Raw genomic sequence first — 16296 nt, 5'->3', positions numbered from 1 at the left:
CATACTCCCCTCATTATGTGGAATCATTTTAGTTTCATCTTATTGTATCGAGAGAGTAGAAATTTGGAAACAACCTTGTCATTTCCCATGGAATGGCCCCTCAATTAAAAACACAAAACAATTTTCCCCAAGGCAAGTATAGGGATCTACTTCTAAGAGTTTATACATTTGTTACAACGTGTCCAAAAATTTCCAGACTCCCAGAATTAGAGACAAATAGAATTGCATCTGTGATATTCTAAATCATCAAAGACTATGTCACGGCATCCTGATGGAAGGAGAGGCCACACAAACAATTTTTTTAATAATTTTTAAAATTTTGTTGAGAATGTTGCATTTTCAGTGCTTCTGAGAAATTAATGAAAGATTATAATAAATTGATTATGTTGCATGATTTCATGTAACAGCAGTCAGCTCACTTAATACCTAATAATCTAAGCCTAAAAATATGTTTTAATATTTTTAATATTTTATGTTTTAATATTTTTATATATGTTTTATATTTGTAGACATATATGTGTAGTATATTTCTATATTTTATATATTGATTTATATGTAATATGTGCATACACACACACACACACACACACACACACTACTCTAGACATACCAAGTGAAAGCCAATTCTCAGAGCTAGGATTCCAATTTCAGAAAAGACAAGGAATGACTTCCCCAAAATTCTTAGGCTTTCTTGCGAAGCCAAGGAATTCCTGTTGAAAGCCCACACTGGTGCAGCCACCCATTTATGTGGGAGTACTACACCTTGCGTAACAATTTTAAGCAACGTATGTGTGGTTTCCTTCGTCTTCTAATTTTAGGATGCAACCTTTATGATACCCTACATATTTTTAAGTATTAATCATCTCCTGGTTTGAATACAGCCTTTGTATGAGACATTTTATTACCTAATTTAATACCGTATTAATGACGTATTAGGAAATCAAGTGTGAGTATCTCAGTTTCATCATCCTAAAGTATATAGGCAACACCTGTTCACTTTCAACCTTTTTCCTCCTTTTTTGGGGCTTTCAGAAGACTGCTTGGACCCGATGTGTTCCAGCCATGGCATCTGTGTAAAAGGAGAATGTCACTGTTCTACTGGTTGGGGAGGAGTCAACTGTGAAACTCCACTTCCTATATGTCAAGAGCAGTGCTCAGGACACGGGACTTTTCTTCTGGACACTGGGGTGTGTAGCTGTGATCCCAAATGGACTGGATCTGACTGTTCAACAGGTACACTGGAGTTACCTCCTTCTCTTCCTTCCTCCACTCCCAAATTCTCACTGGCCTTTGCCTTAAGGTAGAACTTGTTAAAGTCTGGGTTGTATGACTTCATGGGTCATAAAGGACTTCCAAGTATTTCCTAGGCTAGCATTTTACTGGGTTTTCATATGCAACATGCTACTGGGCTTCTTCTTGTATTTTCCGTTGTAGGTCTGTACTTGAAGCTCTGTCCTCATTCTGTATTCTCCCACAGTTTTGTCTTTCCCTGAGCCTCCTACCATCAGTTCTATACAGGTTATTTCAAAGCTGTATCTCCCCCCAAATAATCCTTCACATCTAGTCATCTGCTGAGTATTTCCACTGGGTGTTCCATCACTTAGAAACAGAACTTAGCTCAGGAACTCTATTTATACATTGCCATATTGCCACCCAATTGCTCTCCCCACGACTTGGCTTTCCTTTTCCTATTCCTTACCTTAAAATCAGCTAGCTCTAGGTCTCCCCTGTCTAGAAATAAACTTCACATATCCTAGCCTGTTATTAAAAGCCCACCACAGATTCTCCCAAACCTCTGTCTCCAACCTGTCTTCTACTTGTGCTTCTCGCATGAATCCCTCCTTCTGTGAATGTACTCTGTATGCTCTGCCCCCTCCCAGGGCATGCCACGTTCACACTTTTCTCCATGCCCTTTCCCCGGTGGGGAATGCTGGTACCTTTCTAACCTAGGAAAATCCAGCCCATGGGTGCCTGGGTAGCTCAGTAGGTTAAGCGTCGGATTCTTGATCTCGGCTCAAGTTCTCACAGTTCATGCGTTCAGGCTCCATGTCGGGCTAGGCACTGTCAGTGCGGATCCTGCTTGGGATTCCCTCTCTCCCTCTCTCTGTCCCTCCCCTGCTCATGCTCTCTCAGTCTCTCTCAGAATAAATGGATATACTTAAAAAGAAAAAAAATCCAGCCCACCCACCAAGACCAACTACAGTTTTTGCTATTCTATAAAACCTCTCCTGATCACATCAAGAGGATCCTCTGAAATCCCACCGTACGCATTGCTAGACAGTAAAAATGGCATCGTGATGTAGGTATTTGTGTACATGATTTGTTTTTCCGCCTAAACTAAAAATAATGGGTAGTTCTTTATACTTTGTTTTCTTACCCTTGGACCATGTGCTCATTCAATGAGTAGAATGAACAAATAATAACTCCTACAGAACCTCTGCCTGTGAATTTTGTTGAGAATGTAAAATGACATGTGGCAAACGGGAAAGATTAGGAGCTCGGTGGGACTTTTTGTACCACAGAATTAGTTTATGAACCAAAAAGTCTCCAAACCTGTGCTGTAAAGAAATGAGAAAGCCCCTCTGTTAAGAGAATTAAGCCTAACATAATACTTTACTGTACAAAATTTTGTTGCCTCACATACAAGTAATATGGGAGAGAGGATTGCATTTTACACTTTCAGAAATGGGTAAAATGATAAATTTTAACTAATAATAACTAAACTATAGACCTTAAAATTCTTCATTTATATACTTAGCAAATGCATGTGTGCCTGCTATGTGCTTGTCATGGTGCTTGGTGCTGGGGATGTGGTGGCAAACAAGATGGATGTGGTCCTTGGGCAAAAGGAGCTTACAGTCTAGTGGAAAAGACACTTAGAGCAAGCTAGAAGATGGTTACAAAAAGGAAATAACTGGGTATTATGGGACTTTATAGTATGGCTCTAGGCTGACTATTCATTTATTTGCTACATGTCATTGACCACCTTCCATTCCTTCACGTGTCAGATATAGTATGTCCGGAGCTTCGAATTTAAAATAAGATTAACGTTTGTGTTGTTATTAAAGCACACACTCACATAACAATTATTATGTAATAGGCGCTATTCTTTCTTTAAGTTTTGTTTTACAGCTTATTTACTCATTTTGGGAGGGGTGGGTAGGGCAGAGAGGGAGAGAGAGAATCCCAAGCAGGCTCTGCGCTGACAGCACAGAACCATGAGATCACAACATGAGCCAATATCTAGAGTTGGGACGCTTAACCGACTGAGCAACCCAGGCACCCCTAATGGGCAATATTCTAGGTGTTGTACGTATATTCGTTTAATCTTCATAACAACTCTGTGAGATAAGTACTATAAGTGTGCCCATTTTACGAACAAGGAAGCTGAGCCACAGAGAGGTTAAATAACTTGCCCAAAGTCATCCGTATAACAAGTAATAGAACCAGAACTTGGGCTAATAAGCTATTCTGGCTTCACGTTCTGTACATCTAACCACTGTCCTGTCCTGTCCTCTAGAGGCCTGTGACCTAATTCACTGTATAAAAAAAGTATTATTGGACTGTGCTGCAGAACACAAAAAGGGGACAGTAGGGTATTTCTGTGAGAAGAGGCCCCATAGTCAGGGAAGACTTTGAAGGAGTCAACATCTGAATCCACATTAGAAAGATGATCACATGTTCATCACGTGGACAAGAGGGGAAAGAACATTCCAGGCAGATGGAGTAACTTAAAGAAATAGAGCTATGAATGCAAATGCCATGACTGAGGGTTTGCTAGTCCTTGGGCATAGCTGCAGCCTAGAAATCCAAGAGGAGACAGGGGCAGGGCTAGAACACAGGGAGTTGGGTTTACACACCATGCTAAGGGATTTGCATTTCCCCTTGACACAGTAGGAAGCCACCAAGTGGTTTACAACAAACTGCATGGGAGATAGACCACTCTTTCAGGAACCGGAGAGGAGGCGATGCCTGACCTGGGGGCCTAAGGGACAAGGACGATGTGATGATTAGAGTTGCCCAGGAATGGAGTGCTGGGGAGGGCTGGAGCTGACACACCACGCTTGCGAGAATAGCGAGGCGGAGACGTACCAGAAAGGAGTTACCACAGAAGATGAGGGACAGAGAGGAGCCAAAGATAACCACCCTGAATCGCTAGGTAAAAGGAGGCACCACCAGCTGACACCAAACAAGCACACGCAGAGGGGCGCCTGGGTGGCTCAGTCAGTTAAATAGACTTGATTTCTGCTCAGGGCATGATCTCGTGGTTCGTGAGTTCGAGCTCACGTCGGGCTCTGTGCTGACAGCTCGGAGCCTGCTTGGGATTCTGTCTCTCCCTGTCTCTCTCTCTCTCTGCCCCTCCCTGACCCTGAAAATAAATAAATAAACATTTTATTTTATTTTTTACCTTTTTATGACATGTTTTTATTTATTTTTGAGAGACAGAAAGAACACAAGCAGGGGAGGGGTAGAGAGAGATGGAGACACAGAATCCGAAGCAGGCTTCAGGCTCTGAGCTGTCAGCACAGAGCCCGACGTGGGGCTTCAACCCATGAATTGTGAGATCATGACCTGAGCTGAAGTTGGATGCTTAACCTACTGAGCCCCCCAGGCACCCCAATAAATAAAATTTTTTTTAAGCACAAAAAGCCAGGTTTGGGCAAAGAGACAGGACCTGGTGAGGTCAGTTTTGGACGTGCTAAGTTAGAGATGCCTGCAGAAGATCTGGGTTGGTATGTCCCGTGACAGATTGATACTCAAGAATGGAATTTATGGGAGAACTCTGAACTGGAAACAAATATTTGGGATATAGTTCAGACCTTAGGAATGCACATTATTGTCCAAGAAGAGTGCAGAGAATAAGAATGAAGAATGTCAAGACCCTAGAGAACACCAATATATAATATCTTTACCATGAGAGGGTTCCTAACATTTAGTCAAAAACTGGCCTCTTTATATAAGATTTAATAAGCATTTATTGTTTGAATAGTGAATATGTATCATACAGTTTCTCCCTCAGGCCACTCACATCCCTCATGTGTCCTTCCTGATGCCACAGAATTGGGTAAAATTTTTGGCAATACACCTCTTACCAATTGTACAAATTCAAATATTTGTATTTCCGATGAGTCCACGTGAAATTCCGTGTGCTGAGAGTTTCTCTTTCCACAGCCCACCCCTTCCACCTCATACACAAAGACATGCACCAGGCTTGTCAGCAGAAATGACTCAGAAGGGGAGGAAAAGGCTAATTATGAACATGCCTCTACACTTGCCCCCCTTGCACATGAAGTACCCCAACCCTACGCTATGCCTCCCTCACCTCAAATCACCCTTACCCATCCAAATAAATCACATGGTCCTCACCATGCGTGAGAGCCCCCCAGTGTGAGAGCCCCACAGAAGATTAGGTCTGGAAGAAAATGTACAGATGTCTGCCTCAATGTTTCATAGATGTGGTGGCCTCTGGGCCACCTGCCTCAGCATCAGTAGGGATTCTAATACTCGGCAGCACAGACAGATGAAGCAGTTTGCCCAGAGGTGAAAGCCACTGAACTAGTCTAACCTCCTCATTGAATTGTTCATTTCCCCTGTTATGTCCCTGTCCTCATGTGAGGCGATGAGATACTTCGTGATCAAACGTATCTATAGCTGGGGAGACAAGTGTGAACAAAGATTTAAAATACCTCTCACTAAGCTATAAAAGAGAGAGGTGCAACGCACAAGGTGTATTTAGCCTCACTCGAAGGTCTAGAAAGTAGTCACAAAAGACCACAGCCCTGAAGGGGACTGTATACCACACCTAGGAGTTTAGACTTGATCCCGAGGACAATGGGAAAGCCACTGAGGGGGTTTAAAGAGGTTAGTGTCATGACTATTTACATTTTAGAATGATCACTCTGAATATAAAAAAAAGTGACGTAAAAAGTAAAGAAAAGTTGATATAAGGGAATTTACGCGCAGATGGAGATGAAAGGATGGGTATGAGAGAAGCTAGGAAACAGGACTTGGTTACTGGATACGTGCCAGGGGAGGCAGGAATTTTCACGGACTCTGTGATGTCCATAGTGGAAGACTGGATAAATGGTGAACACCGCTAACAGAGAAATGCGTTACTTCTCTACTAAACAAATTTTCATTGAGCACCTACTATGTGCCACATGCTAGGATCTTGAGGATCAGTGAGGAAAATAAAGATTCCTGCACCAGCGGCGCTTGCAGTCTGGCAGGGGTGAGACAAGTGGTAAACAGTGAAGATGTTTCAAGTTTTTGAAACATGAGCAAACCGAGGGCCGGAGAGGTGAAAGAAGCCATCCAAGACCAAAGACCTGGCCAGTTGCAGGCAAACCTACAAGTAGGAGCCAGTTCTGCTGATTTCATTTTGTGTCTGGAGTTCTTTTCAGCCCTCCATCCTTACCCCCACCAGAGAAAGAAGGAAGAGTTAGACAAGGAGCTGGCACTCAGGTGAATAGATGAGCTTACGGAGAAGGTCAGGTTCAAGGAGATGAAGGGCATCAACTATCAAGTGCATGAATGATACATTTTTGTCCAGAGATCCCGGACTAAAGCCACACTCATCCATTCTGGGTCCGATAGAAAAAGAACACTAGAATCATCTCTTGCTCAAAGAAGCAAAAGGGTGGATAGGTATGACCCCAAACTCAGCAGGCTCACAGGCAAAAGCCTTCCTAATAAAACTACCAAATTGAAAAATAGGGGCAGGAAATGCCTTGCAAATCTCTAGTGTCATGGTAGGAATAGTCCTTCTGTGATTTTTAAGCTCCATAAAGGTTGTTCCCACAGAGCATATTTAACCATCAAGATGATCTCACTGTGCAGACTTTTAATTGAGTGTGCTCAGTACAGGAAGCAATTTAACATCTGATTCTTATAATGGATCATGTCACTTCAAAGGTGGATATGCTCTTTGCCATTGATCATTTTCTTCCTCCAAGCGCATGAAGCTTAGCTGTTAGCATGTTAACTGTGCTGCTCCGATACCAAAAGGACCACAGTGAATGGTTTACTGATTATTTTCAGCCTGTCTTCCGAATACATTGAGTATTGTCACAGCACCATAGTGATGCTTGATAGAGGCATCTTTCACCTGAGGGTCTCATGGTACTTCACAGAGGTTAACTCATTAGTCTTTAAAAACTACCTCGAGAGGAATACAATCAAAGCTTGTCATACCATGGTTGAGATTTGGATATACCACAGGTCAGACCATACTCCCTTAAAACGTAACTCCTTGCCATGAAATCTCAGTAACACATTTAGCCTGCACTAAGGATATTGGCCCTAACCTCTACTATCATCATTTTAAAATGCATCTACTATGTTCCTCTCATAAAATCTGGCATCTCCTGGTCACGTAGTCTTTGAGGGGGAACATAAAAGCAGAGTTTAGAGCTTTGATGAAACCTATCCTTGATGAAACTTCCTCTGAGCCACCCTGTCTGTTGTTACTCACAGATAACTGACAGCGAAATTCATAGAAGGTAAGCATTCACATAGAGAGGACAACTCTTGCTCTTCTCTGCTGTGATCCTCTCTCATTATACTGTACCTTAGAAGTAGATTAATCATCTAGAGAGACATGGAACATTCGGCCCTGAGGTATTCCTGAACATTCTATTTGCTATACAGCAGAAACCATATGAGGTACTATCATTTTGTACCCCGTCCAAGCAGGGTTAGTTCCTGAAGATCCCATAAGGCTTCGTTATAAGGATATTTGTTTTCAGCCTAGCTTATGACATGTGGTCACCTTGTCCATCAGAGAGATGACAGTATATGTATGTGTGTGTGTGTGTGTGTGTGTGTGTGTGTGTGTGTGTGTTTGTGGCACAGTGACCTTGAGTAACTCACTTAACTTCTTTGAGTCTCACCTGCTTCATTTGTGAAATGGTAGGTTAGCCAAATGGCCTTTGAGGCCCCTTCCAACACTGAAATCTATGATTCTTGATCCTGTATATTGAGCTTTTGACACTGATTATGAATGGTTCGTGGATACAGTCTATAAACTCTCTTAAGTCCATATTGTTTATGGTGAGAAAATATTAATTGTAAATAGTTTTGTTTTTATTATAAAGACATCCACACTTTGATATATAGACCATGTTGTTGTAGAATTTACTTCTACTTCCAGAGGCACACACACACACATACACATATACGCATAAATGTGTGTGTGTGTATGTGTGTGTGTGTGTGTGTGTGTATCTTCATTGTAACAATGTCTCATTATGTTTTTAAGTGTTCCCTAATGGATGGTGATATGCATCTACTAATAAAACAGATAATTAGTGGAGAAAGTTGTAAGAGGCTCATATAATTATTTTTGCTGGGGAAACTTTCCTTGATTATACAAGTAGCATATGCTTTAAAAAAAAAAACATTATTAGTTTTCCCCTTTATTGAAAATGCCAGTCATCAAAAGATTTTCATCTGACTGTACATGTCTGCCATATACAATGTACCACTTTTCTGCAATTTCAAGGAATTGATCAGACCATCTGAAATGATTAGTGTGTACACTGTATTTTTCCTACAGACATTACAGTAGCAGCAGGGTCATAAATGCCATTTGATAAAGAAGCTTTGTTCAAAATGTAATGCACATACTATGGGCACAGCTATGTAGCCATCCATCATGCCAGTGAAGAGAAAAATCTTCGCATGTAGAAGAAAACTAGAATTTAGCATCTTCAATAGAAGACAGATAATTAATGTAACAAGATTAGGTGCCTCGTGTTGCAGGTACTTTTCCCTATTCAGTTTTGGACTGAATTTCTTAGGAACTGTAGCTGAGCTCTCAGAAGAAATGTTTCTGTTAGTGAACAAACAATGTTAGTATATCATAATGCTACAAATTCCCTGTACTTAAAGAAAAGCTCAAATATAGACACTCAGTCACTGAATTATGACAGGAGGTTTTAGAGTGACTTTTAGCAACAAGGACAAAAAGCTTGTGACGAATCCTTATATAGGCTTAATTAATTTGCTATTCAAAGTTTGACAGTCTGTGATCAAATTTATTTTAAAGTAAATCTTTTTCTACTCCGTAAAATAATAAAGAATAAACCTTCAGGTGATGCTGATTTGATTGATTTAAACAAAAGACCCTGCTTGATACAGTGGCTACACCATTAATGCTACAGTGAGGTGAAAGCATTAACTCTAAATTATTGAATCAGTAAGTGAAGTTCATTGGTGGCACTAGAAATACAACTCAAAAGCATCCTTAAGAGAATTACAAGTCAAATTAAGCGTGTAAGACTAAATCCACAGATTTATCTTTGGGAGGTAGGTATGAAGTAGGGGAAAAAAATCACACTATTATCATGATTTCCTAGCAACACATCCTACTCAGAGATGATTTGTCACCCCCTAAGCCTTTTTTTTTTTGTCTCAAGTGAAAATAGAAATTGTGCCTAAAAAATACGCTCCTATTCAAAATTCCTTATCTTTATAAAAGAGAGTTCATTTAATGGCCATTAGATTGTATATGTAGTCAGGTGATGTGATTCAAAACACATCAAATATCAAATGTTTTCCAAATACATCTTTTCCATTTTGTTCTGAGACAATAAAAACCACACCTGTAATGCCATCATCATTAGCAGGCAGCAATGCAAAAATCCAGGGAAACTTTTGACAATTTGACAAGTTTGAACTGAGAGGTAAATTTGCAGCTGCCTCTCTGTAAATCTGAGCTAACTCTACCAACTGTTCCAGGACATTAAAGCTTTAAAATTGTTTTGCAAACCAGAGACATATTTAAATAAGGTGGCAACGGTGAGGCAAAAAATGGAAGGAAGCGTGAATGTGAGGATGTGTGCTTACTTACATGGTTAAAGTATAGTTAATAATAAGGAAGGCAGTTGGACAGATCGAGAGCAGCATCTAAAGAAAACAGGCAAATTCTGTGTTGGGCTTTAAATGAACTCCTCTCATTTACTCAAACGCGAATTCTGAATCCCAGATTCATTTGCTATTTGGCCTTTTTCTTCATTGTTGTTTATCTCCATGAAGTGAAAGCAGAGCCAGCAAAGGTTCTACCTAAAAGGTGTATTTGACTCTGCAGTCCCCTGACCAGGCAGGAGGAGGTGGAAAGATTTCACAGTGGAGATGGCTGTGAAAGATTAAAAGAAGCTAGAATGCACTTGTGCAAAACTGGTGGCCAGGACATGAGGAACAGATCAAAATAAGTCCCAATTCTGCATGTCAAAATCAGACGATTAGAAATATTGAAGAGCATTCCATATAATTTCCCTGCCCCCCACCCCAAGAGATTGAATGACACTTTCATTCCTATAATAAAAGTATCCTACGTTTATCTGACGGTTTTGATTTTTTCTTCAAACACTTGCCTGCTCATTTTCCTCATTTCATCATTATGGACATAATATGGGGTCAGTATTAGAGTTTGGACTACACATTGATCTGTGATTATACAAAATACCCACAAAATACCTGAAGGACTGTTCTATATATTCTGAGTCACTGGAGAGAAGTAGAAGAGGGATAGGAAGGACAGAAATTAGTCTTTCATTAAACAGTAAGGACAATACATTTTCACCTGGAAATCTCGTAAGGTGGAGCTCACAGAAATTCTGAATGGGTACTTGGATCTGCTATAAAGACCTTGACTTGTACCCAGGCTTCCAAATTCCCAGGAACCTAGCAAAAAGGTTTCTATTAGTCTCATAATGTCCATAAGGTATAAGTCGAGTAGGTAATAGTTTCCTCATTTTGTAATTGAAGGCACTAATTTGCTTGGAGACACAGGACAACTTACTTTATTTTATATGTTTCAGAGTTGAGGCTCACAATAGAATTCACAACCCAATGTCCCATCCTAAAGATCAGTGCGGATTAATTTTTTTTTTAATTTTTTTTTCAACGTTTTTTATTTATTTTTGGGACAGAGAGAGACAGAGCATGAACGGGGGAGGGGCAGAGAGAGAGGGAGACACAGAATCGGAAACAGGCGCCAGGCTCCGAGCCATCAGCCCAGAGCCTGACGCGGGGCTCGAACTCACGGACCGCGAGATCGTGACCTGGCTGAAGTCGGACGCTTAACCGACTGCGTCACCCAGGTGCCCCCGGATTAATTTTTTTAATCTTGTTTGTGAGTTGCTGAGTTTCTTGAATGTAAAGACCCTTCTCTTTCATTAGTCATAGAAAGTGTTTAGTCATTATCTCTTTAAATCTTGATTTTGCCAATTCTCTATTACCTAATGTTGGAAGTTCCATTAGACTGTCCCACCCTGCCATTTACTTCTTTTTCTTATTTTCCATTTTTTTGTTATAGGTAATTTCTTCAAATTTGCCTTCTGACTCACAAAATGTCTCTTCAGCTCTGTTTATTATGATGTTTAACCCTTCCACTGAGTTTTTAATTTCAGTGATTACTTTTCTAAAATTTTAACTTAGTTTTTTTTTCCAAATATTCCTCATTAGTTTTTGGTAATCCCTTCCTCTTTAATACTGTTTGTGGTTACTCTCTTTTCTTTAAACATATGAAACATAGTTATTTTGTATGCTGATAAGTGCAGCCTGTGAACTGTTTGTGGGTCTGGGTCTATGGTTTCTATCAACTCTTGCATAGGATGGCTTCCTTTCTTGTTTCTGCTCTTTTTTATTGTGAGTTCAAATATGTTGAAATTCTCTCTGAGTCCTGTGTGAAGAAAATATTCATCTGGGGAGGATTTACGTTTGTTTCTGTTAGGAACCCATCTCCTACAGATCAGGGTAAACTTTAAATTTAAAATCTCAGGTTGCAGTTTTTTGACCATACAAATAGTATAAATTCAGGCCCTAAGCACACATGAAACTTGGCGAGTGGCCATGAAATCTCAGGAAGTTTGTTATTTAGTATCTTCAGACCTAAGCCTGAGACAGATGATTTTCTTCTAGATTGGTTTTGAATATGGATCCCCATTCCTGCATAGGCCCGAGGTTTAGGTAATAATCTGTTCCCCACTCTGGACCCTTACCAGATCTCTACATACAGGAGATACCTCCAGTGTCCTGGTAAAGCTTTGACTTTCAGTGTAATCTTAGGCAAATCAGCCACTGTGGGTCTCAATTTATACATCTGCAAAATGTGTTTTTCAGCTCAGTTCACGTTTAAATCTCCTTCTTAGTAATTTACATTTTTTTACTCTAAATTGAGAACAAGTTTTAAGTTCCAGTTAAATCAAGAATTCTTTCTACTAAAGTATGGGTAAACACATTAGAGTCCAACAAACTTAAAAGAGTTCATTCCATGCTAGCAAAATGGTTCAGTTAATGTGCATTAGAAGAACATTCTGAGAAGTATTGTTCAAAAAATACTTCTGAAACCATAACAGTCAAAATTACCAGTGGAGTCAAGAGTAAACAATTTCAGCAATAAAAGAGAACTTCCCACACTTATCTGCTCGGTCCATTTATTTTTAAAATTTTATTCTGCATGTCAAGCAACGTGAATTTAAAATACTGTAAATGCCATTGCCTACTTTCTTTTACAACAGGCTCCCCTTTGTGCATTTCTTCTTTGACAAACTTATTGGCATAATCATGGAATGTTTTTACTCTATCAGATTTTAGAGATCACCTAGTTTTGCCCCCCCTCCTTTTGTAGAAGAGAAAACTGAGGCCCAGAAAGGTTGAATGACTTGTGTTAGGTCATGCAGCTAATTCAGCCCATAGTTAATATGAGAGACAGGTCTCAGGATTTCCGGTTTAGACCTTTAGTTCAATATACTATTCAGAGAAGTATGTTCAAATTCAGATAGTACCTTTCCATTGTCAGCACTAACACTGAATCCAGAAAAATGGTGATGAACATATGTAGGGCAGCGTCCCGGTACCTCTTCTTTGACTGTCAGAAAGTTATGAGGATTTTCAGAGATTCAGCATAGAAAAAATTCAGACAGGGGTGCCTAGGTGGTTCAGTCAGTTGAGCGTCCACAATTTGGGCTCAGATCGTGATGTCACGGTTCATGGGTTTCAGCCTATATCTGGCTTTGTGTAGACAGCCTGGAGCCTGCTTGGGATTCTCTCTCTCTGTGTCCCTCCCCCGTTTGCACACACACACACTCTCTCTCTCAAAAATAAATAAATCATTACAAAAATAAATTAAAAAAAAATCACACAGAAGTGAACTCAGATCCCAGCTCTGCTTCTAAGTTACTGTGTGACCTTCACTAAGTTACTTGGTTTTTCTGAGCTTCTCCTGGAAAATGGGGAAATAATTCTTACTCTGTAGGGTGGTTGTAAGGGTTAAATGAGATAACATATGTGAAACACCTAGCAGAGTGCTTCTCCCATCATAGACATTAAATTATAATAATAAATGATAGCTATTATTGTCATTATATTTCAATTCTCATTGTAAAGACACATTTGAAAGACAAATCTTTTGTAAGTAGAAGATAAATTAGTAGCTGTCTCAAATTCATTTTCAGATACTGTAAAGCTGAATTAATTTAAAAGAGTGTGAAAATTCTTTCTACTCCAAAGTCATTGCATTCTTTTGTTCCTACCTAAATGGTGGTGTTTCCTGTGTTTATGGGATAGATGTTTTATGGAAAAGTTGGCCAAAAAGTAGTTGTTCTATCTTTTCACTCCCTTTCCTTTAAGTTCTGCTATTCATTATAAAATCACAGTCCAGGAAAATTTATATTCCTGGTTATGTCAGATAAGATTAGAGTTCAGTGACAGGAAATACCTCCCTCAAGGAAAAAAAAAAAAGACTGGCTTAAGGAAGATATGAGTATAACCTTCCTCTTACACAAAAGAAATCTAGAAATAAGCAGTCCAAACCTTGTGTGATGACTCCAGAAAGCTTCTTGCTTATACCTCTACTACCCCTAGGATGGGACTTTTATTCTCCTAGAATACAATGGCCTCTAGTGTTCCAAGTTACCACATCTTGGTTCCAGGAAAAATGAAGGATTAGGGAGGAGGGAAAGAACCTGTCCCCTCTCTTTTAAGGAGACCTCTTTGAAGCTACTGCTGGAAACATGCATTTATATCTCATTGACTAATAACTAAGTCACATGATCACACCTAGATACAAAGGAAGCTGAGAAATGTAATCTTTATTTAAGGAAGTTATGTGCACAGGTAATTAACATCAAATTTCGCTGTAGTTTTCTAGCTCCCAACCAACAAAACAGCATAACGTGATCAGTTCCATGGTAGTGACCACTGTGTCCCCAACATAAAGGCAAGCCCATAGCTCCACAGAAATAAAACTTCTCTTTGTCTTGAGAGCAGTGAAATACTTCAACTATGGATCTTCTTCATGATTTGGTATGGAGAATCAATTAAAGTATTTCCTTACTAGTTTTTTCTATTTACTTCATGTTGAAATGATAATACTTCAGATATATTGGGTTAAATAAATACAAAACTCAATATTAGTATTTAAAATAATTTCACCTGTATTTTTAAGAATTTTAGTGTAGCTACTAGAAAATTTAAAACTATTCATGTGGGTGTACCTGGGTGGCTCAGTAGGTCAAGCCTCTGACTCTTGGTTTCGGCTCAGGTCATGATCTCACGGTTTGAGAGTTAGAGCCCCGCTTCAGGCTCTGCGCTGACAGCATGGTAGGATTCTGTGTCTCCCTCTCTCTCTGCCCTGCCCCCACTCATGCTCACTCTCTCTCTCTCTTTCTCTCTCTTTCTCAAAATAAATAAATAAACATTAAAAAATAGAAAAATAAAATTATTCATGTGGCTTGCATTTCAGGCTCATATTATATTTTTGTTGGACAGCACTGCTCTGACATATGGCAGTATTAAGTTTAGCCTGCAAAACAAAACCAAATGTATCTTCCAAACTAAACTGATTATACTCAAATACTAAGGTACCTGAACAAGGAAACTTATAGTATAGGATTGTTGGCAAAGTCAGTTATATGTGGAGAATGTCTACCAAAAATTATGATTTTTGGTTTTAGTATAATTGACCAAGAATCTTTCTTGGCAATAATAAGACAGCAAGGGTGACCATTATTAAAACCACCTCCAGTTTATGACAATAAAACTATAGTAAGGAAACATAAAAGTATGATTTTATTTATATTTTCTAAGACAGGAGAAGCATCAACTAGTTAATAAAGTTCTACAAATTACAATAAAGAATACAAATGTGGGCCAATCGTAAAATAATTAAATGCCTGATGATAACCTACTTCTTGTGTAGAACATAAGCCTGAGAAGCCCAGGCTTTCAGTTTCTTAAGAAGGATACCAACATATCTTATAGATAAAATATCATGTAAATAGGTTTATAACTTGGGTGGAGTAAAGAGGTTTTATGTAATCAAATGAGTCAGAGCACTCTTGGTCCACCCAGAAAACCTATAGAGATAATAAACTGGAAAAGATTAGAGCTTGTCATTCAGAGTGGATCTTGGATGGTTCTTAGGCCATGAAATCTTCCTCAGATGTTTTATTTAGCTTGTTTGCAAAATCATGTGTGTTATATGAAGGAGAATTACTAGGATGGAGGCAGGCTGCCCAGGCTCACCAAGTTATCAGTTGGCATCTGAGCTGCCATGACCTCATTGACCATATTTGTACTTCGCATAACTGTCACAGAGCCTGGCCTCTTTATGGGATGGAACAACCAAACTCCTATCTTTCCACAAGGTCATTTTAAATAGGAGTTTTTACTTAGCAATGAACTTTTTTTATTTAGATTTTGGTTAGTTAACATACAATGCAATATTGCTCTTAGGAATAGAATTCTGTGATTCATCATTTCCATACAACACCCAGTACTCATCCCAACAAGTGCCAACCCGTCTAGCCTCTTCCCCTGCCCACCTCCCCTCCAGTTTGCTCTCTATCCTTAAAGTCTCTTCCAGTTTGCCTCCCTCTCTGTTTTTATTTTATTTTTTCTTCCCTCCCCCTGTGTTCATCTATTTTGTTTCTTAAATTCCACATATGAATGAAATCATATATTTGTCTTTCTCTGATTGACATATTTCACTTAGCATAATGCACTCTAGTTCCATCCACGTTGTTGCAAATGGAAAGATTTCATTCTTTTTGATTGCCGAGTAATATTCCACTGTGTTTATATATCATATCTATAATGAACTTATCACACTCAACACCCAGAATACAAATAATACAGTGAAAACATGGGCAGAAGACAGGAAGAGACACTTTTCCAAAGAAGACATCCAGATAGCTAACAAACATATGAAAAGATGCTCAACATCACTCATCATCAGGGAAATACAAATCAAAACCACACTGAGATACCACCTCACACCGGTCAGAATGG

General features: G+C 39.4%; 1 protein-coding gene across 2 annotated transcripts in view; it reads left to right on the top strand.

The window, feature by feature from the left end:
- The window catches only part of TENM1 (teneurin transmembrane protein 1), a 779729-nt gene that overhangs the window by 531071 nt on the left and 232362 nt on the right, over positions 1–16296 (top strand). For both annotated transcript variants that reach the window (XM_053201635.1, XM_027054328.2), the window contains exon 13: positions 1033–1233. In XM_053201635.1, coding sequence (XP_053057610.1) covers positions 1033–1233 — 201 coding nt within the window. The remainder of the gene's footprint in view (positions 1–1032; positions 1234–16296) is intronic.

This window comes from Acinonyx jubatus, chromosome X, assembly GCF_027475565.1.
Source record: "Acinonyx jubatus isolate Ajub_Pintada_27869175 chromosome X, VMU_Ajub_asm_v1.0, whole genome shotgun sequence".
In the NCBI taxonomy this organism is placed as follows: Eukaryota; Metazoa; Chordata; class Mammalia; order Carnivora; family Felidae; genus Acinonyx; species Acinonyx jubatus.
Note: the sequence above shows the minus strand (reverse complement) of the source record. Positions and strands in the feature narration are given on the sequence as shown.